This window comes from Dermacentor variabilis, chromosome 4, assembly GCF_050947875.1.
Source record: "Dermacentor variabilis isolate Ectoservices chromosome 4, ASM5094787v1, whole genome shotgun sequence".
Taxonomy (NCBI): Eukaryota; Metazoa; Arthropoda; class Arachnida; order Ixodida; family Ixodidae; genus Dermacentor; species Dermacentor variabilis.
Window position 1 is genome coordinate 132,096,945 of NC_134571.1, and position 21,330 is coordinate 132,118,274.

Sequence of the window (21,330 nt, forward strand, 5' to 3'; positions counted from 1 at the left end):
TAGTTTCTGCGAATCGGCTCAGGTAGTCCGTCGGCACGACGATGAACTGAATTCGGGATGTTGAGGTCGGAAACGGACCCAACAAAGCCATCCCAATCTGCTGAAAACGTCGGCAAGAAGGCTTGATCGCCTGTAGCAATCCCGCTGAAATTGTCGGTGGTTATTTGCGCCGCCGACAGCCTCGGCATGTCTCGACGTAACGGGCGACGTCGGCGGTCAGGCGCGGCCAGTAATTCCTTTCCTGTATCCCTGATAGCGCCCGGGAGAAACCGAGGTGCCCAGCGGTCAGATCGTCATGTAGAGCGTGCAGCACTTCTGGACGCAGCGCAGATGGAACAAAATGAATGTAGTTGGCAAGGAGTGGTGAGTTCTTCTGGCGTGAACGAATACAATCCGCGCTTAAATTCTCTAAAGGCAGTTTAGCTATTTTCTCCGAAATACTCGACGAGGCCTTTTAGCTCTGCCTCTGCTCGTTGCTGTTCAACGAAGTCTTCCGCGCTTATTATTCCAAGGAAGGTGTTAGGACGCGTGATAGGCAATCGGCATCAATGTTTTTGTCCGGACTTGTTTAGTAAAGTGATGTCATATTCTTATAGTCTGAGGCTCCACCGCGTCAGTCGTCCTGAAGGGTCTTTTAAATGAGCTAGCCAACACAACGCGTGATGGTTGGTGACGACATTGAATAGCCTACCATATAGGTAAGGGCGGAATTTTGCTGTAGCCCAAATGATAGCGAGAATAATTGACTACCGCTTTGACAGCGACCGGCTAGTATAATGTTTCACCCGTTCAAGTTCGTCTTTTCTTTGGTCTAAGATGGCACCGAGGCCTAGGCTACTGGCGTCTGTGTGGATTTCGGTATCGGCGCCTTCGTCGAAGAGCGCGCGTACCGGCGGCGATGGCATGCGTGGTTTGAGTCCTTGAAATGCGTTTGTCTGGGGCGTTTCCCACTTGTACTCGACATGAAATTGGTTACATTTGTCAGCGGCTGAACGATGCTTGAAAAGTGCGTCACAAAGCTCTCTGGTAGGCACACATGCCAAGGAATCTACGCACTGCATTCTTGTCGATGGGCTGCGGGAACTTTGCAATGACAGCTGTCTGCACGTCGGGGCAGACCCCAGATTTGCTGATGACGTGCCCAAGCAACAGAAGCTCATCGTAGGCAAAGCGCTACTTTTCCGGCGTCAGAGTGAGTCCTGATGACTTGATGGTCTCTAGCACTGTCGCAAGCCGCCTAAGGTAATCGTCGTAATTCCCGGCGAATACGAGGACTTCATCCAAGTAAACAAGACAGGTCTGCCACTTCCATCCTGCTAAAGTTATGTCCATCACGCGGTGGAACGTTGCAGGCACCGAGCGCAGTCCAAATGGCATAACCTCGAACTCATAGAGGCCGTCTGGCGTGATGAAGGCGGTCTTTCCGCGACCTGTTTTCTGCACTTCTATTTGCCAGTAGCCAGACTTGAGCGCCATTGACGAGAAGTATTTAGCGTTGCAGAGCGGATCTAATGCGTCGTCAATCCGTGGAAGGGGGTGTAGGACCTTCTTTGTAATCTTCTTCTGTCGTCGATAATCTACGCAGAAACATAGGGTTCCGACCTTTTTCTTCACCAAGACTACAGGAGATGCCCACGTGTTTTTCGATGGCTGGATGATGTCTTCGTGCTGCATTTCGTCGACTTGTTGCCCAATAGGTTCAAGTCCTCGCGTCGAAACTCGATACGGGCTCTTGCGATGTGGTCGATCACACTGTTTCGTTATTATGCGATGCTTTGCCACCGCGTTTTGTCGAATCATCGATGAGGTCGAAAACCAGTCTTTATGTTGTCGGAGCAGACTTCTGAGCAGTTTCTGGTTGCTCAGCGGGAGACAGATTTATGTTGAAGTCTGATTTGAGAACTATGGCCGTCGGGGTAGATGCGGAAGTATCCGAGAGGACAAACCCATTGCTGGTTTCCACAGTTTCCTTGATGTATGCTATCGTCGTGCCTTTGTTGAAATGCTTGAACAGCTGGCTGAAGTTTGTTAGCACAACTTTCACTTTCCCTCCGTGCAGGGAAGAGATCCCTCTTGCGATGCAAATTTCACGATCGAGCAGTAGACGTTAGTCGCCCTCGATGACGCCTTCTACATCTGAGGGTGTTTCGCCTCCGACAGAAATGACAATGCTGGAGCGAGGCGGGATGTTGACTAGGTCCTCAAGTACACTCAAGGAATGCTGACTGGAAGATCTCTCCGTCGGAATCGCTTGGTCTTTGGACAGCGTTATCGACTTCGACCTCAGGTCGATGATGGCGCCGTGTTTGTTCAAGAAGTCCGCGCTGATATTTAGGTCTCGCAAGCACCGTTGGATGACCAGGAGCGTTGCAGGGTAGGTGCGGTCATGAACTGTAATAATTGCCGTGCAGATTCGCGTCGACGCAATGAGGTGTCCTCCAGCTGTCCGAACTTGAGGGCCGTCCCATATTATCTTGACTTTCTTTAGCCTGGCGGCGAATAGTCCACTGATGACGGAGTAGTCGGCTCCTGTGTCTACTAAGGCGCGTACTGCGTGGCCGTCGAGAAGGAACTCGAGGACCGTTGTTTATTGTCTTTCGTTGCAGTGAGGTCTTGATGTAGGATCAATCCTACGCCGTGTTGAGGTGTGGCTGATACATCACGACGTCAGGTCATTGGCCGGTGCATTTCTTTGCTTCCAGGGTTCGTCTGAAAGGCGGCGTTTCGTTGTTATGTCGTAGACATAGTCTATTCGGCGTCTCCGTCAGCGGGCGATGATCTTCGGCAGTTCGACGAACAGAAACCGCACCTCCATCGGTTGCTGCTTTTAATTTTCCAGATATGGGCTGATGGACCGGCCCCGTGCTGGGACAGTGTATGGACGGCAGTGCGGCGATAGGTAGCGGCCTGATGACGGTTAACGGGATGGTCTGCACGGGCTCCACTGAGTAGCGGCGAGGTAATCGGTGATATCACGAAGGCGTTCAGCTTACTGGGAAGGGGGGGGGGGAGGAGAGCATTGAGGACGAACCCCCGTAGTCCCATTTCGCTGTATGGGCATAGGGGGTAGACATGTCCGGCTTGCCTGCAGTGATAGCAGAGCGGGTGGCGGTCGGGGGCGCGCCCAATGTCCGTCTTCCTCGGGTGGCTCGATGGGCGACGGGCGGCCGAGCTGGCGGCGGCGGCGGCAGGCGGCGGACCTGCGTCGTTACAGCGCCCTCACGCAGACGCGGAGGGAGAACAAGACGGCGGGTCACAGCGGCGTACGTCATCGCTGCCGGCTGAGGCTGTGGCGATTGAAGTACTTCAAGTGATTGTCGGAGTTCCTCGCGTACAACGTCGGCCATCGAAGACACTTGAGGCTGTGATGAAGGGAACAGCTTGAAGCTCCTCTCGCACGACCGCTCTGATAGTGTCACGCAGATTGTCGGTGACTAGTTATTAGTTATTGTATTTCAACGTAGATTGTTGAGTTTGTGCGGCGGATAATTGCCGGTTCCGCATTTCCGGTGCCTTTTTGATGCTGGTGGCCTCGCGAAAAAACTCGTCGACGGTCTTTGGTGGGCTTCGTATCATTCCGTGGAAAAGTTCTTCTTTCACACCACGCATAAGTAGGCGGACTTTCTTCTCTGCGGTTCTTTCTTGGTTGGCGTGGTCGAATAGATGGCTCATTTCTTCCGTTAACTTGGGAACGTTCTCGTTCGGTAGCTGCATTCGGGCTTCCAATAGAACTTCGGTCCTTTCCTTAAGGGCGATGCTTATGAAGGTCCTCGGGAGGTTGCTGCAGAGCAGGTCCCACGGTTTAAGGGTGGACTTCCGGTTCTCGAAACATGTCCACACGGCATCTTCAAAGGAGAAGTACACGGGGCGCTGCTTTCCCTTAGATGTCAAATTTTTCAAAGCAGAGATCCTTTCGAAATCTTCGAGCTAGATTTCCGTACCTTCCAACGAAGCTACACAGAAGGTAAGTGGCTTTCTCGGTTGTTGCAGCGCAATGGGGACGCTGGTACTGCCATTGTGGTTGTTGATTTCTTAACGATCTTCGTGGTCCTCTCAGGCAAACGTGCGTTCTCCGGAGGCAGTCCTTGCAGCCTGCTGATAGCTGGCTGGTCCTTGGTGACGGTGGTGTTTCTGGCTCGGGCTTTCATCGCGACATTGCGGGGACGTTCGGTACATGAACGCACTAGCACCTCCACCAGGTGTCATGTAGTAGTGGCAGTGAGTATATACAGCGGTAAAACTGTGAATGACGAAACTAATTTTCATTGAGCGAACTTGTGCCCACCAAAGAAAATTACGCAATATACAGCAATACCGGCGAACTCGGTCGGCGATCGTAGAAAATCTCATCAGCGGGTCAAGCACGTCAGCTTTTATACATGAGCCATTGAACATTGTAGAGTAATCACTTGTGCCTGCGTGTTTTCCAGAAAGTTCTACACCATTCACGTCGCGCATACATGCAACCAGATTAAACAAGCTTCGGCAACAACAGACAGCGAATAGAACCGTCGATAACATTCCAGCAACATCCGATACAAGCAGGCGCGTCCTGCGCTGAGCTTTAACATTTATTAGACGGTGAAGAGCGCTCACCCACAAAAGATAAAGAAATTCATGTGCCAATATAAATGACCGCTTTTGAAGATTACTCCGTGGAGTTTTGTGCGCACTCTCAATATAATACCACCATCTTCTTTCAGGTGTTAACGTGAAAATTAAATGTTTTAAGTATAAGAAGCGTGCAACAATAGGAGTCTCAGTAGCAGACAATGGGCCATTCGTGACAGGCCCCTTACAGCAGTACCATTCGTGGTCATGACGCGTAGACGCAGCCACATACACCGGCTGCCACACCTACCTATCTAGCCATCGTATCCCCGGCTATGCCTAGCATCCCACTTGCTCTTAATATAAGAGGCCCTAGCCCACGTTCGCCGGCCCTTCCAGAAGACCTGCTAGGATTCCGCTGTTTCTTCTGCCCTCGACTGCACCAGGGAGCACGGTTTCACATTCTACTATTATAAAATTTCCTGACACAGCTTCGCTGTCTTTGATATGCGAGTTCCTCCGATTGGCACTCATCTGCGAGCGTCGTGTTGTAATCTGATATACATACCCCTAAATCATTGTTCGCCATCGAAGTGTGTGGACTAAACGTTGAACTAACGGCTATACAGTGATAAAGCAGATTTTTCGATTGTATTTAATCTTTGGTCCAGGATTCCCTTCAACAACGAGGTAATTCTTTCGAAATTACATAATTTTTCCTTTTAAAAGACCGCATTGGCAAAGTTACTAGAGGAAATGGCTTTGAAAAGTAAGTACGACTTTACACTGAGCAGGTCTCCCCAATGAGAAAGGTTTATTTAGGTGAGGGAACAAGCAAAATGTGGCTCGCTGCTCCGTGTGGCATGCTTTCTACACCTTAAACTTTAGAAGCAACCGGCGAACGCTCAAGGAGCATAGAAGTTATTGATTCGTGCTGTAATAATAGGTGTATGAATAAATGACGGTATCAGTAAATCAGGAGCGCTGCAACGTAAAACTATTCCAATTTTTTCTATTCCAATTCTGCAATCAGCTTTCCGCGATTGGTAAACACTTTTTTGGACCACCCCCCATTTCACCTGCTTGTCACACGACGTCATGAAAACCGCAACAGCTCCCCATCTGATATGACGTGTACACAAATATTATGCATGATTCGACCGAACAAATAAAATATAGTTATTTCTGATTCGACACTTTCCGCCATTAGCCCTCGGCTATTGGTCTAAAGTTTTCAGGCTGCAGCCACTTCACCTGCCTGTCAAGCGCCCTCACAAAACCGCAAAAACTGACCACGTCAAAGTGACGTGTTCGCGTTAAAGTTGCGTTAATATGCCGAACAAAACTGAATTTTCTTCTGAATAGCCGCAGGCTGCCCCATTCCGAAAGGAATAAAAAGATGGCTGTCGCCGATCGTTGAGGCACTGGCTACTCGCCCCTGCCGGAGAGCGTGGTTTCTTAGCGTGTAATAAAGCTTTTTCCGTGGGCGTGTAGCATTTTCGATCACTTTCGGAACGTTTACGACCGCGTTCTGCCAACTCTTCTTTGCTGAGGATCCGTTTTAGTGTCACTAATAAGCTTCCGTTGGATGCCGCCGCGATTTTCGACCAGCCACCACCAGCTACGTAAGGGAAAGCCGACCAATCGCAGACGCCGGCACCACCCTCTTCATCCGGTTATCGATATTCAGTGCAGTGACTCGGCCACATCGAATCCCTCTCCACTTGAGCGTAATCCTCGCCTTTTGTCAGCCAATTAGATAACACAAGGCGCTGAGTGTAGGCAATGTTATTCGTTTTTTCAGCAAACAAAAGTGACCTCCTACGAACAAGGAGAGCGCTTGATTGGTCTATTCAGATAACCCTGAGGGTGACCGCCTGATGTTTGCGTCGGCGGTTACGCAAATTTGACGTCAGAAGATTCGAATAGAAACATGTTGGAATACTTTTACGTTATAGAGCCCCAGATACCTCATAATTGGTTTTATTCAAAAACTGGATTCTCAACAGAATAAATTGAGGGCATTCGAAAAATTTTAGCTCCTGTTGTCGAGCTGAAGGCCACAAAAGAATTTTCAGGGAATAATGGAGTATTTAATCCAAAGGCAGAAAAATATTTGCCCACTAAGACGCCTTCTTTTACATGGAGAGGGAACTGAGGAAAAACTAAATTCCTTCTCAGCTATCGAATGCCAGGCACGTAACAATATCATTCGCATCTGTACAAATCAGCCGATGTATGCGAAAAAAATGCAGCCCGTCCTAAACTCCCAAGTAGACGTTATTGAAATCAAATTCTGCTGTTTCAGGTACGGTTACCTCTTCCTAACAAAAAACAAGAACAAGAAACAACGCCTCACTGTGCAACATTATGGGCCGTTTAATACTCAAACTATTCTACATTGGTTCCAGCCGATAGCCTGAAGCTTACACTTCGATTTCAATGCAGCAAATAGAGTAAAGCGTCGATTTGATATGCTTGTGGATGCACTTTTTGCGGTAGTTGTTCTGCTAGACAGCATATATTCACGATAATTAGTTTCCGCAGCTTGGCTAATACTTAGAGAGCAGTTGTCTCAGAAGAAAACCGTGGTCAAATAGACGTTGGAGCAAACTGGCATTCGCATCTATGGTTTCGACGATGTAGCTCCAACAATTGCAATGCCTCCACATTGCGTAAGACGTTATATTCTAAAATAGTTCACATCTACTTGTCCAATCATTCGCGAACTGAAGCGCAGGAGTATATTATTGATATTTTATGTTAACGCACTTTTTTGTATTTGAACCTTTTAGGTTTTTCCTGTTAAGTTTGGGGAGCAACGTAACATTCATCTTTTGAAAGGTGGAGGAATGGATCTTCGAGCCGCATTTAGCGGCTACTGCCAGTTCACGTACGGGCTGCCGCTGGCCTTTCATTTCTTGCTCGCTTACTTGACACGATAAATAAAAATAGGCGTTAACCAAAGATACCTTCGCGAAAAAAGAATTACAAAGAGTAGCGCAAGCACCGGCAGAATATGTCCCTAATTCAGCTCATTTGAACATATTCCTCTTCAAAAGCAGTTTCTTCGCAGTTTTATGCGTACCAGTACTTCCAAATAATCCGATTGCCGTACTATTTCTCACAACACTTAGAAAATTTGCTAAAGCAAGTGTTTATTGCTGGTAAAAGTAATATAATATCGTTATGTAGAAACAATTTAATGTAGGAATAAATAACTGTGCGGCAGGAATGTACAGTACAGAGGAAAGGCTTTATCCACACGTCATGACTACTATCATCAAGCATTTTGCAAGACGCGATTTAATATCAATAATAACTCATAAATTTTTACTTACCCAAATCCAACATGACATCAATTTTCTGGTCTATGTGCGGGTCGATCTTTTGTTCTTTGGCCGCTGCACCTAGTGAAACATCAACGAAAAGAGTACACATGAGATGATAAACAAACAAATAAATAAATAAATGTACACATATATATATATATATATATATATATATATATATATATATATATATATATATATATATATATATATATATATATATATATATATATATTGCAGAACACCAAAGAATGTCGCGTTTACGCATTCCAGTTATTCATGTGAAAGAACGTAGCAAATCATGTAACTGAACCCAGCTCAACCCACTCTATTGATTGCAAATTGCACCGCTCATATCTGTAAATTCAATGAATGATAGGTTCATGGGTTGTGTCAGAATCGCCGTGTGAATTATATTAGTTAGACTTCACAGAATTTCAACATATGACCTACAGAAGGTGTCATATGATACGATATTGTGACATGCTATAAACCCATGATATACGCAAAATATTACCAGGCTGTATACCTATCTGCAGTTGCATTCCAAGTAAAGAAAATCCGAAAATAGAGAATACTGCATAATTCTCAATATCGACAGAAGCACCATAAAAGGTTTTATATATAGGGCAATTGATCAAAATTCTTTAATTACCTAAAGCTTCACTCTACTTTGGCAGACAAGTAATGCCTGTTTATTCAAGTAACCCAGTTAAAAAATGTGCTACAATATTGCTACGAGTTTCCTGCTCAAATTGCAAGCGTCGTCTTTGGAGTGATACGTGGTGCCATGAAGTGTGTAGCAGGTGACGTGGTGTACTGCGGGTGCAAGGGCCAGGTTGTGAAGGCCAGCCGAGAATATTGGCACCCTAATGAGGGCGCTGCGCCGCCACGCAGTCAGTTTTGGAGGTCAGATTGTGTGCTGCCTTTCGCAGTGGCGGCCAAATTGTTCAAGGGAGCGACAACACGGAACCCTTTTCTCTGCGACACAAATTCACGTTTCCCACTGCCGGCTCTCACCTTAACCTTCACTTTGTTATGGCGAGAGGTCACGATTCACGAGTTAGCTCTGTTCATGTAGCTTATTGGCCGAACTTCAAGCGCAGCTTTCTTTGGAAGAAACAGGACTAGAAGACTGCGTGCTTGTTACAGTGGGATACGAAACCAAAACCTCCTTCGTGGCTTTAGGAACAGCCTAGTGTCAGAGCCCTCGGATGCAGCGTCATCATCATCACGAGATGGCGGCAGAGTTCTTTCCCTTGGAAGTGGCTGAAGGTACCGTTTGCGTTTGACTACGATCACTTTTGAAGATAATATTTTTGAAGATTTCGTGAGACTCGGCACCGGATGCGTCTTCCTACATACGGCCACAAGTGCTTCTGGCGCTCTGCCGAGCTCGGTATCTGTGATAAGTTCAAAGAACACTCTTCGCCGCCTACTTCGACAAGTAACTTAAAATCTAGTCTAAGTGATAGTCGTATCTCTAAATGTGATCGCTCAAGAATACCCCCTTGTGTGCATAGTATCTGAGGCCACTGAATTGCAAGTGGCGACGATAACGCACTGCTTTCAGTATAAAAGCTATATTTGAAAAATCTTCCCTTCTGCGAAAGGTAATTTTACCACTTGTTTTTTCTTCGTCTTGCATGGTCTTGCAGGGTCTTGCATTCTTGCATGGTGTAATTTTCTGACACCTCAAAATCGCTGCTAGTGCTTAGCCTCGCGCTAAGCTGCAGGCTAAACAAATTCTCCATCAAGGAGCTCCTTGGCATGTGATGTCTCAAAAGTTTTCTTGCTCGTGTTTCTTTTTATCATTATTATTGTGGTCATTCGGGCACTCATTGATGTTTTAGAAATATTGGAAGGCGATTCAACCTTAGTTGTTTTCGATAAACATTATGTCTTCCTCCGCAATCTCGGGTTGAGATCCTAGCGGTGACCCAGAAGGATTTGGGTGCGAGCTAGTTGGTACGGATCATTCGAATTGAAAACAGCGCCAGAAACATGGACAAGGGAGGACACAGGACGAGCGCTGACTGCAAACGAAACCTTTATTGAAGCCTGCGCAAAAATATACAATTCGCAACGGGCATAAAGAGAGTAAAGGAAGAAAGGGTAGGCGAGTCATCGCCGATCAACTCCTCCTGCGCATGCATGAATAACGCTAAACGATACAAATGTAACCATACACATAGTGGACACAGGCCAAAGTGATTAACTTCTACGGAACTGAAGTTCTTTATCGCAAAGAGCTATGCAAAGGAAACTAACACAGGTGGCTTCTAACTTACACATTGAAGATGCCTCAAAGAAACCTGTGTTAGTTCCCCTTCGATAGCTCTTAGTGATAAAGAACGTAAGTTCCTTAGAAGAGAATCAATTTGGCCGGTGGCTACTATGTGTATGGTTAAATTTGTATTGTTTAATGTTATTCATGCATGCGCAGCAGGAGTTGACCGACGATGACTCGCCTTCCCTTTCTTTTTTACTCTCTTTATGCCCGTGGCCAATTGTATATTGGCGCAGGCTTCAATAGAGGTGTTGTTTGCAGTTAGCGCTCGTCCTGTGTCCTCCCTTGTCCGTGTTTTTTGGCGCTGTTTAAAATATGAATGATCCTAGCAGTGATTCGAGCAATGCGCGAATATCTTCAGTAAAAGTTCAGAGGAGAAAGAGCGCTGTTTCTCCTTTGTACGTTTGCTACAGCCGTTCATGCGCTACGCAAAGGAACGCTATGAACTATTGCGAACTCGTCCAAGTATCCGCTCTTGGGAGTGAGAGCGCCGTGCATTAACTATACAATTTATTCCGAGGCAAGCAGCGTCGCCAACGAAAGCTTTTGCGCGTTCGACCAGAAGCAGCGACAGGAGGGGCATACCACCACACCAACCGTTAGTGAAGGTGCCCATACATCCCGATAACACTTTTGGACCAATATCAGCTAGAGAAAACCCTTTTACGGGTCGCTGCAACTGCAGTGACGAAACCCCGACTACACCTAACGGTCTGGCGCAAGGCAGGAATCCTCAGGCCTTCACGCTTTGAATAGAATATGCCGTTGTAGGAGAAGACATACCTCCGTGCCACACTAAAAAAAGAAAAAAAAATATCCTGCTAGAAGTGTGTGACCGAACGCTTTTCCAAAAGTAAAGAACGGTCATTTCGGTAGAACGGACAGCCGTAAAAGAGAGAATGTAATAAAAAATACGACTACTTTCGTATTCAGAAAACGGGAGACCCTGTATACTCAATTTGTACTGTAACTGTATTCAGAAAACGGAAGACACTCTATGCTGAACATGTACTATACACAATAAAGTACACGTTCTTCTCGTATTTCGTATTACAGAGCATATTCATTGTTTGGAAAAAGGACTATAGGGGACAAACTTTTCCAAGACGCGCGAGCGGTGACCGAATTTTATTGGTGCGCTGTCTGCTGGGATCAGCTGCGCTAGCATCTATGTTCGAAATGTGCATACGTGACCCACTATTCCTAGCGGTGTTGAAAGCACAGAAGCAAATTGGTCGACGCTGGCACTTCCAGGGTACTTTTGTCTATGACAGTACATATCCTTTAATGCGAATCTCATGAAGGCAGCTCGTAGCCGAAGCAGCAGATCACCATTGAGAAAATCGTCTTGCCAGCACACTGGCATAGCTACAACGATAGAACAAATTGCACTTTGCGATATGAGTGCATTGCATAGCATATATATACAAAAAATAGTCAAATTTCAGTCCTCAAGTTCTTTTGTTCAAAGAAGACACTTCATTTTCTTCAACCATTCGTCTTGCGCTCTTTTCTGGTGAAAGTTGTTCTTGACTCCAAACGCCTTGCAAGGATAGACTTGCTGCTGTAAGGAGAAACAAATAGTATTCGTCTATTTACATCCTAAAGAAACCTGCAAAAGAATATAATCACAAAATAAAAGAAAGCAGTAACTTATGTGTTAGAAAAACATGTATGTAGACCAACATTGTTGGAACATGGGATGTTGCTGTAGCCGACATTTCAAGAAAGGTGCTTGTCATCAGGGTAGCACCTGTTTATCTTGCCAGAATTTTTTGTGCATAGCCCATTGGCTCCTACCTTCATCGCGGGAGGGGAAGCTGGTGAATATAGTTGGTCGAGAGTAGCCAAAGTGTTAAAATAGGCAGGAAGGGTGTGCTTAGAAGTGCTGACCGTGTTGGAGTGGGTAGGGGCACTGCTGTCAGTTCTCGCAAAGAGTAAGGGTGACCAAAACAGAAAATCCTGTACTCATGTAAGCAATAGTTAATTCAGTAGACCTAGTATTCCCAGAAGTCAAAATGGGAGTTAACATAAACTGTTTCTGCATTTGAAAAAAAGTAACGACGAATTAAGGAAAATAAATTCTGTATCAAGATGCATCTAGTTCAGATCAGTGGAAATAGTAAATGGAGGCACATTATCAATACACATTATGTTGAAAGCAGATGAAGAAAAAATACATTGACCAAATGTTAAAATAGAGGACATATAAATTAAAGAGGGTATGACCATAAAACAGTCAAGAACAGCCTGTGAAAGAAAAAAAAACGTTGAGTGCTGTTTATATTCATGCCACTGTTGTTGGCTTGAAGTTTCTGACTTCCTGTGGAACTTTTGTCTTACTTGAACAAGTAAATGAGTCATTTTGGAACGAGTCTATGTGGAAATTCTGTTCAAAGCCTTAGCATTATTACACTGGAAGAAAATGTTATGGGTGCGCATTCATGCAGCAATAATATCCAGAGCTGCAAGCTCAAAATTTGATAGTTTAAATAGACCTTAGTTGCTCGCACACGTTTAGCTTGTCTTCTTTCAGCTCAGAAGCCTAGACATTATGTGTGACGGCAGGAGCTCTAGCGAACTACATTTTAGTTGTTTTCACAACCAAAGTGAAGTTTGCTAACAATGAGTGAAAGAAACAAACATCATTTCACAATACGGATTCAAGTCATGTTGAGAAGTTGGTAATATTATTGTACCCCCCTCATCATACACACAATAAGTATACACCGCGCTGACTCTCGTGGTGTCGATAATGCTATTATAACACTAGGCATGAAGTGAGGAGAATTAGGGGCTGAGAGGGCACAATTCTTTGTGTTAGGACATCAAATGTGCTTTACAATAAAGCTACATTCCAACTAGCAAAGAAACAGCCGATTTGCGAGATGGTGACTGATGCATTGAATGCGCATGACATTCTGTGCAGCAGAACGTTGCCGATAAGTTGCTATGCGCACAAATGCACTATTTCATGCAAAATGACATCCTGCTGCCAAACCTTATGCAGGCGTTCCAACCTTATAGTTTGAAAAACAGCGCAGTGCAAGGGAAATCGTTCTAAATGTTTTGATAATTACGAAAAATTGCTAGATTCTTCATTAGGTTTACTGTTCGTTATAGATTCGCGGACTGTTCGCTACGGGTGCTGTAAACAGTTGTAGCAACAATGTTCTGTGGTGAAAAAAAAGCTTATGAACTTTAATGAAGAATATACCGTACAAATTACAATCCACTTCACATTCCCATCTGGTAGAGGAGGAGGAGAAAAAACTATTTTCCAGTGGCGGATGCACACTCCAGAGTTACAGGAACTGGTGTAACCTAACCATTTCTGTTGTCTATGCCTGTGTACTAGTAGTTACATATAATATTGCAGTTGCAAATGTATTTACACCAGCTGTAGTTATGGCAAGCTGCTGCCAATTTACCTTTACACAGCTGTAATACATCTAGGGCAAGATAAAATCATGTAATGAATTTATCTCATATGACGCAATTGGACAAAAATGCTGCTGCAAAATCGGGAACTGCCAACTTCTGGGACAAGGCTTGGTTCAGTCCAGGGAGCTCGATGTGCTATCCATCCCCCGTAGTAGATATCAGTGGCGTGGACCCTTTTATACTCGCTTCCCTTACTGGTAGGAACTCTGGAAACAGCTCACAGCTTGCTTTTTTGAACATGCAACACGGGCAGAGAAAGTCACAACACTCTGCGTTGATCCTATGGTTTTGTTTTTCTAAGCGAACCGCCTACACATTCTATGAAATCATTAAAAATTACAGAGAGAATGCAGCAATAGAAACGTACACTGGAAATCTGCACTATAATTTAAATTTATGTGACAGTGTATGAGCATACAGCATGGCTACTGTATGCGCTAGCCTTGTGTCAAGTAAATGTTTTAAAATTGTGAAGTGTTTATGGTGCAATTCTACTTGCTCTGAGTTATAAAACTGCACAGTGTTCGAAGTTTGCACACTATTGGTTTTTGGTTGCCTGAGTGATTCCTTTCCTATTTACGCGTGGAGTAATTCCACTGCAATAAGAAACATCAGTTAGAAAAAGAGATGCCGTGATAAACATCCACTTTTGCAGCGCATGAGCAATGGCCAATAACACAAGGTTGATGCTACATAAAGATTAAGTTTTCACACAGCTTAATTGTTGAGCAAGTAATTAAGTGGTAAAATGTGCACCACTGCATAACCAATGCAATCTGTCTATTGAGACTGCACTGATGCTCCTGCTTGTCAGTCTACGGCAGTTCTGCTTTCGTTTTCTGCTATACAAAATTATTTACGTACTAGTATCATACTTTGCGATAAAATGGAACTTGGAGCGCTGGTTATTTGCACATAAATATTGCAGCTACAAATATAACACAAGGAGAGGACTATGGGTCTCTTAGAAAAAGAACATATATATTATGATTGTAATGTCCTGCCACACTGAAACGGACAGCCACGCACAGAAGTGAACCGCTCTTACATACCAACAAGGCTATCGGACAGGCAGCACTTCAGAAGTGCCCACGACAGTGTCAAACAAGGCAGAGCCGTGTTTCCTCATGTGTTTCAACACGGCTCCACATGCGGTAGAGATTTGAGTATCGCTGCCCAGTAGTTTAGCACGCCACAGTTTGAAGTGCCAGAAAATATACGGAGAGAAAACTACATCATAGCCTTGTCACGAAAAGGAATATAACGTGAAGTGTGTTCTGAGGCCAGAAGCTACTAAAAACTTTGGCATTATATTCATGCAATTTGGTAAGCTGCATGATATGTTTCACATGATAAATTTTCATGATGCACCAGAGTGTTGGGTTTTACAGAAGTCAAATACATTTAGTGCAGATACTACAGTATGATGGTACGCAATAAAGTGATCTCTCACAATATCAAAGGCATTGCCTTAATGTTAGAACAAAAGATTACATTATTCAAATGAAGCCCTGTAAATTTTAGCATGCGGGGGCAGCACTTGTTTAAACAATAGCGATGTAATGTCTATGTATACAAGTATTAATCAGGCATTTCTGTCATTGTTCAAAAGAAATAAATTTTCATATCTTTACCTGCCCCATACAAAAGTAGAACTAAAGCACAAATTTTATGTAGCTAACCTAACAGGAACACCTCATTTGAACTTCACAGCAAATAGACCTCTGTTTATGCCAGCCTCCTACAATCCAGAACCTTCCTACATGCTTTACAGAGAAATTCTAGTGGTATCGTTTAAATGTAAAGCTATTCAGGACTGCTGCATTGTAGAAAACATCTGCAAATGTCCCATTTCATCAGACTTGTGCACGAGCAATGCAATGTCACAAACAGCAATCACCTACATAGCTAAATAGATGCCCTTGATTCAGGAAGCAAAATGCCGAGATAAAAGGAATCCACTCAGTTGAGTGCAACAGAACCGCGATAACGTGAGAGAGATGAATGCATTACAGGCATCAGGCCTCTTCTCAGCTTCAGCAGGACAACAGCAACTAGTTTTTCAGTAAAATAAAATGATTCATTAGTAATGATAAGTTACCTTGATGCTGCTGAGCAGCAATACGATCTGATTTGCGTGCATATCTACTCTACGATTTAGTAATAGAACTCAATTATTCGTAAAACAGGGTATATGATGATTGCATCCCCTTCTTTCATGTGTCCAAATTTTGTTACTACTGATGCAACATATACAGCCTGCGTACGGACACGAATGACTTGACTGCCCAGACATCATTTGAATCAAGATGTCTTGAGGGACTGCAAGCAGTTACGCCAAGGAGACACATAGCAGAGAGGCCGCAGCATATAACCTTTTTTTGGTCACTACAATAAAAACGTGCATGGAAGCAAGAAAGCACTGATCACACATAATGAGCCACTGCTATTATCTCGAATGTTTAGTTCCGTACTCTAGCCGAAGTTCTCTTCGTATCGGATCCAGTATGTTCTCAAGCCGTTACACGCGTCAATACAAGTGTGCAATCGAATGCAGTTTGATTCTACGCTTTTAGCACAAGTGAGCAAGAGGTTAGAAGGGACACACGAAAAACTGCGATCGCGATCGAGCCGATAATGCTACTACTGAAATCGATATGAAAAGATAGCTTAGAACGACAGAAAGTTGAGCTATTTTGTAAGGACTCATAATGCAAAGAAGGGGTGAGGCGTGGAGACGCGGACACATGTTGTCCACTTCTCTCCTCTTGTATCCGTGTCTGCACGCCTTACTCCCTCTTTGCATTCTCAAAAGATAGGGTGATCCTTTTTCTCTTTCATGCGTCATTTTCTCCCTAAGACGCTGCTTAGTGGCCTTTTGAAACCATATTTGTGTTCGCGATGCTAGCTTATCACTCATAATTTTAACACATACAATATGCAAACCAAATAAAATTAAAATGAGCTTACCTCATGAGCACGTTACGAGCCCGCGTAGACTGTTGAACATCAGTTGAGAGCAGTTTATCGCGTGTCCAAGGGCACACGTGGTACCCGAACACAAGACAACTTTATCGATGCGTGCAGTTTTGTAGACGAAATGAAACACATTCAGCCCAAATATCCCCACGCTATGGCGGCACATGACGAGCGCACAAGCTTGCACCACACAGCGACAAACCCTAACCCCCGTATTCTTAAACGCGCCTTCACTTGGCGCTTCACCTTGACTTCGCCAAGTCGAGGTGACGCGCTTCCCTTCACTCAAGGCGTCGTTGCGTTTCGTGAACACTACTTGAGCACTACTCCGTCAAGGGACTGCTTGAGAAACCGGCCTTCACTTGAACGGTGGGCGACTTCCGGAAAGCGCCCCTGATAACGAGAGTATGTGGCCAAATATTGCAATAAAAAGAGCGAAAAACACTTTAAACGTTTACGACATGTTTTTTATTGTAATTGATGAAGTTTTCTTCAATGTATCTGTGAATTTATTACACTTGCAACATAATATTTGGTCAATCAAACGTTGATGTAGCCAAAACTGGCTATAGCCAAGCTTCGCCAAGCCGTGCCAGAGCAGAATCCGTAAAAATCGGAAGGTTCGCATGCTTCTGTTGCCGGCTGCTGCTCCTCCTGTCAGCTTTTTCTACCGTGTTCTGTGCGCGTTTTTATGTTTAAAATGAGCATCAATAGCGACAACTGCGTTAATCGTCGTGGCGATAAGACCGGCGTGTCGAGGTTCGTCTACACGCATGAGGAACGGGAACTGCTCCGTAACCTAGTGGTGAGGCACAGAGCGGTTATAGAAAACCGCCAAACTGATATCGAAGCGCGCAAAGGACAGTGCCTGGGAGAAGCTGGCCGAAGAATATAAGAGCCAACCAGGCATTCGTCGCGTTACGGTGATGCAGCTGCGGAAGCTGTGGGACAACGAAAAATCGAAATGGAAGAAGAAAGATTCCGAAGAAAAGCGGGATTTGTACGCAACAGGTGAGAACTTCACCTTACATTAGCTTGGCAAAATTAAGCACCGCAGAGGTCTGAAGACTACGGTGAAACTACGGTGTAAAATAATTGTATGCAGCCTCAGCATCATTGAACCACTCAACCCACCGCCCGCCCCCCTTCTAGTATACGCTGCGTATGCCCGAGCTGCTGCACAATTTTATTAATAATGGTAATGCAAAGTGCAAGAAATGCTTTTGCTGGTTTCAAGTTAACGACAAATATTCTGCGCACGTTATGCGCACGCGAATACTTATCGGCATAATCAGAAAGCGTATCTAGTATCTGTATGTATTATAGCATATGTTGACGTTACAGTTCGATAAGCTGCTCGTCGCGTTTATGCTTGTGCGTTGTTTTGTAACATGTAATTTTGAATGTGCACATGCATTTACACTTTTTTACGTCAGGGGGTGGACCACCTACCTGCCGGCCAATGAGCCCATCATTGGCGCTTGTCGGGGCGGCTGCCTCTCACATTGGAACACGGCTCCCAAACCCCTAAGACAGCGATGGAGCCCATACCAACCAGCCAGTACTGTCTCTACCACCTGCGCACATCTTTGAGGCTATGGTATCTGGAACTCAAGACAGCATGGACGAGTGGCTTGGTGAAGCCAGATTTGGCAAAAACTGTTAATTGGCATGTTGCTGCCGTTGTGTTGTGATGTGACTGCATGCATGTATACTGTTTCTGAGATTTTCTGTGTCGTTTATTGTTGTGAGTAACGCAGCTGGCGCAGGTGTTCACATGGCTTGTGTGTCTGTTTCACTAAAATTTACGTTTCTGTCATTACTATCTATCAGCAATACGCCATGTTGTGCCAGCATCTTGCTGTTACTTCACTAAATTATTGTCATGGTCAAGTATATTTATTAACCTTAAGGTGTCTTTGTGGGTCATAGTAAACACGAAGATCAAGGCTAGTTTGATAGGCTTGCATCCCTTTAGAGCTGTAATTGAACCTGGTTGTTTTCTATGTGCAGATCCTCTCTTCCATAGCACTACTTCCAGCGCAGGAAATAGCTAGCCTGTCAATGAACCGGTAACTTTCACCTGCCACGGCTGAAATGCTTCACTCCACCAGTCAACTCTACATTTGGCGGCTGTTGAAGCCCCTGTTCGTGAAGGACAGCCTCTTTTTTCTAATTTGTGTCTTGCAAAATTAGCATGCACTTGTACGAGCTGTCTCCATCTCTCGTTCTTTTCGAGGTGCCTCTGTGTTGGCATAGTGCCAGCAATGTGCCCCCTGCAACCTGTTATCCAATTTTAATGCTGACAACATGAAGACATTCATTGTGGTTTCTGTGTGTACATGTGCAAAAATAAGTGTGCATGCACACAAACAAAAGTGCCTCTACAGTGGAGTTGCAATGTATGAATGCTCTTTTGATTGCACCAGCTGCCTGTGGGGCACTAGTTCTGCTTCCTGTGTATTTTCAGGCCCTACCCCTGCGGTACCACAGCCAGCTTCGGAAGTCTGCGCTCTATCAGAAGCAACGGGCATGTTGCCTTCTACAGCTCGGGCGCCTTCGGTCCTAACGCTCATGCTCCTCCAGCAGCACCGGCTCCTGGCGACATGCCTTCTTTGCAGCTGATTTCTGTGACTAACATGTAGCAGGCATCATCAGATAAGTTGTTTCTCCTGTTATCTTAAATTTCATACTACAGCTGAGACGCATCCAGCCAGCAGTGAAACTAAATAGCGTGCTTATCCAGCAGCACTGGAACCTGTGTGGAATTGAGCCTCCTTTGACAGCATATTTCTGCAACTAACATCTGTCAGAAACATCACAGAGTGAAGTTGTATCTATTGCTATTTCAAATTACATGCTACTCAGGCGCCACTATTTAGTAGTGAAACTTTAGTCTGTTGTTACGGCAACACTGAGTCTAGACTGGAACACACTTTTCCTATTTATTTCTGTGACTAACACACTTGGAGGGCATCATATGGATAAGCTGCTTACTTTTTCTTTTCACTTGCTGGCCTGGGTTACAGTTTAGAGCCCCTGGCGCTTTCCATTTCGTGTGTGACTGATTACTTGTGACTGTCTGATTAGTGTGCCTGCATGTATGTGTATTTGTATTCATAAGATGTTCAAACTATGAATTGACACTGCTTACAAAAATGAGTTTTCAACTGCAGTGTGTCCTAGGCTCTAAGTTAATGTTTGTTTTATGTGGGCAGATAATCCAGTTCAGGCACCACTGCCGGCTCAGGAAAGTGCTGTCTTGGCAGGTTCCGGTACCGTGCCGCTATCGACGACTGAGACCACGCCACATGCAGTGCCAACACCTGCTCGACTGGAAGCTTCAGACGCTGCGGCTCTCATTGACACACCTCAGCAACTGAGACCAGCACGAGGCCGCACAGCTGCGATAGAGCGGGTGCTCGCACCTGAAGGAGCTGCCCGACTGAAGGCGCTTCAGAAAGATGAGGAGCGCAAAGCAGAACTGCACTCTGTAGAGATGCGCTTGCGTCGGCAGCAGCTCCTCCAGCAACGACAACGTCACAGGATGGACGAACAACGGAAGCAGGAACTGCACCAAATCGAAGTGCAATTGCGGCAACAGCAGCTGGAGCAGCAAAAGTGGCGCGACGACGTGGAGCGCCAGATGCTGTCTCTTGAATTAGCGGCAAAGAAGCAGCAACTTGGATAAAGCCAGCCGGCATAAAACTAAATGTTTCATTATATTTTCACACACGTCTATGCTTTAATATGTAAGGAGTATGATACATCTGCAACTGTGGTTAATGATTGAAACTACTGGTGCGAATAAGCAATAATATACACAATACACGAAAAAAGCACCAAAATATACATATGAAAGAAGTACTAAAGGAGTGCCCTGAGCAGTAAAGTGTGCTTGCACTTTGATGGCATTCCTTATCTTAACTTGCACATAATTGGAGTTTCCAAGATGTACTCGTTTTCAAATCTGGATTAACGTAGGTGCAAATTCACTTTTATGATGTTTTAGTTAAATGTTCGAGCAATAAGCCTCATTCGACATTGCGATCCATGCAGTGTGTCAGTTTGCCTCGCCACATCAGGCTGCTGCCGCCTCAAGTGTTGTGGGATTACCACAGCTGGAGGTTCCGGGTCCTGCCTCAGGACTGCCAGGTTATGCAGGGCAGCACAGGCTGTCGTAATGACCGCAGAACGCTCCGTCAAGTGCTGAAGCCCCATGTCCAAACATGGGAAGCGACGCTTCCACACACCGAACGCTCTCTCTACAGCGTTGCGGATGCGGATGTGAGCCGCTTGATACCTGTGCAAAACAGACAATGTTAGTTTACACTTATGCTAACTACTCTGAGACGTACTTTATACCTTGGCATCATAAGCAGGTTAGTCGTCAAAGCTCTTGCAGCTAATATGTTAATTGTATTGCGTCTTATATTCGGTGTAGCAAGAACAGATTGCATGAAATACATGAAGGTAATAATACAAAGCTATATTTTGCAAAATTACGTCATTACTACTAAAATATCGATCACGCTTACTCTAATTAAATCTTCAAACGCAAGAAACTGTACGTCATTACATAAGGATTATTGTGCTTTTTGCTTTATGCAGCGGTACTTACTTGCTCTCGGGGCTGTTCGGACGTCCGGAGGAAGCTAGTGGGGTCATTAGGAAGGGCATGCATGCATAGCCAGCATCGCCAAGTAGAAGTCCAGGCATTCGTTTTGTCTCGTA

General features: G+C 44.9%; 1 protein-coding gene across 1 annotated transcript in view; it reads right to left on the minus strand.

The window, feature by feature from the left end:
- LOC142577946 (uncharacterized) overlaps positions 1-21,330 on the minus strand; it is a 72,947-nt gene that overhangs the window by 13,746 nt on the left and 37,871 nt on the right. The window contains exon 3 of the mRNA XM_075687381.1: positions 7,893-7,961. Coding sequence (XP_075543496.1) covers positions 7,893-7,961 — 69 coding nt within the window. The remainder of the gene's footprint in view (positions 1-7,892; positions 7,962-21,330) is intronic.